The sequence below is a fragment of the Empidonax traillii genome, unplaced genomic scaffold (genome assembly GCF_003031625.1).
Source record: "Empidonax traillii isolate 1590-97213 ecotype Southwest subspecies unplaced genomic scaffold, ASM303162v1 scaffold7061:size5390, whole genome shotgun sequence".
NCBI classification, from domain to species: domain Eukaryota; kingdom Metazoa; phylum Chordata; class Aves; order Passeriformes; family Tyrannidae; genus Empidonax; species Empidonax traillii.
Window position 1 is genome coordinate 1 of NW_020962254.1, and position 1460 is coordinate 1460.

Consider the following 1460-nt stretch of genomic DNA (forward strand, 5'->3'; position numbering starts at 1 on the left):
TCTGCAAACCCCTGCACTACGGGACCCTCCTGGGCAGCAGAGCTTGTGCCCACATGGCAGCAGCTGCCTGGGCCTCTGGGTTTCTCTATTCTCTGCTGCACACAGCCAATACATTTTCCCTGCCCCTGTGCCAGGGCAATGCCCTGGGCCAGTTCTTCTGTGAAATCTCACACATCCTCAAGCTCTCCTGCTCACACTCTGGTTACCTCAGGGAACTGGGACTTCTTGGGGTTAGTGTGTGTTTAGCATTTGGCTGTTTCGTTTTCATAGTTTTCTCCTATGTGCAGATCTTCAGGGCTGTGCTGAGGATCCCCTCTGAGCAGGGACGGCACAAAGCCTTTTCCACGTGCCTCCCTCACCTGGCTGTGGTCTCCCTCTTTGTCAATACTGGCATATTTTCCAACCTCAAGCCCCCCTCCATCTCCTCCCCATCCCTGGATCTGACTCTGTCAGTTCTGTACTCGGTGGTGCCTCCAGCCCTGAACCCCCTCATCTACAGCCTGAGGAACCAGGAGCTCAGGGATGCCATAAGGAAAATGATGACTGGATGCTTTTCAGGAACAATAAAGTGCCTGTGTTCTGGTGTGTAGCATTTAGAAGGTAACTCTGTAATGTCCCAACCTTCCTTCTCAGCTTTATGGGGAAGTCATTGGGTTCTTCTTGCAATAATTTGCTATGAAATAAAACATTATTTTGCTTCTTTCTTCTAACTTACTGTCCACACAATAAATTTGAGCCAGAGATGTATAAATGATGAATTGTGCTCTCTGAGTATTTAAACAAAAAAAAGGACCCTGCAGTGCCTTCTTTGTCCAAGACCCTTCTTCTCAGCTGTTCCTAAAGGACAGCACACTGCAGGACAGGGGTGATTGGCAAAGGGCAAGGGGTCAAATATCCCAGCACAGCAGCACTGCCAGGGAGCAGCAGAGCTTGGGCTTTGCAGAGCTGCTCTTTCCACTTCCACACTGTCCTTGTGAGCCCCTTTCTGGCTGCAAGGCCTGAGTGCTCTCTGAGCACAGTCCTGGGGGTGGGAGCCCTTGGAGCACAGGCAGGGACAGGCACTGGCAACTTGTGAAGCAGAGTTGGCCTCCCTGACAGCATCTCCAGGATGCTGTGGGATCTTCTGAGGCCACTGCATGGACTGGGTCACTACTTCTGTGCCCTTGCTGTAGGGCTGGAACTCTCCTGCAATGACACCAGGACACTCCTGCTCTTGGCATTGCCAGCCTGCTTTGGAAATCCAGTCTTGCCCTGCTGTTGCCAGAGACATACTGGGAGTGCTTCAGAGCTGCCATCCTGGGGCAGCTCCTGCCCAGCGTGGGCAGGCACAAGGTCTCTCCCCCTGCTCCTCTCCCCTCAGCAGTGCCACTGTTTGCTGCAGCCTCCTCCTCCTTGCCCAGCACAGCCCTCCTGGCAGAGTTGGACACAGCCCTTGTTCTCCCCCCTCCTCATGACCCTGC

At 53.5% G+C, this 1460-nt stretch overlaps 1 protein-coding gene across 1 annotated transcript; it reads left to right on the plus strand.

Moving 5' to 3' along the window:
- Positions 1 to 5: 5 nt before the first annotated feature.
- Positions 6 to 536, plus strand: LOC114073563 (olfactory receptor 14J1-like; the record flags this gene model as incomplete). Its single annotated transcript, XM_027911297.1, has 1 exon — positions 6 to 536. A coding segment is annotated over one exon (531 nt), but the record flags the coding sequence as incomplete, so codon positions are not given.
- Positions 537 to 1460: the final 924 nt, after the last annotated feature.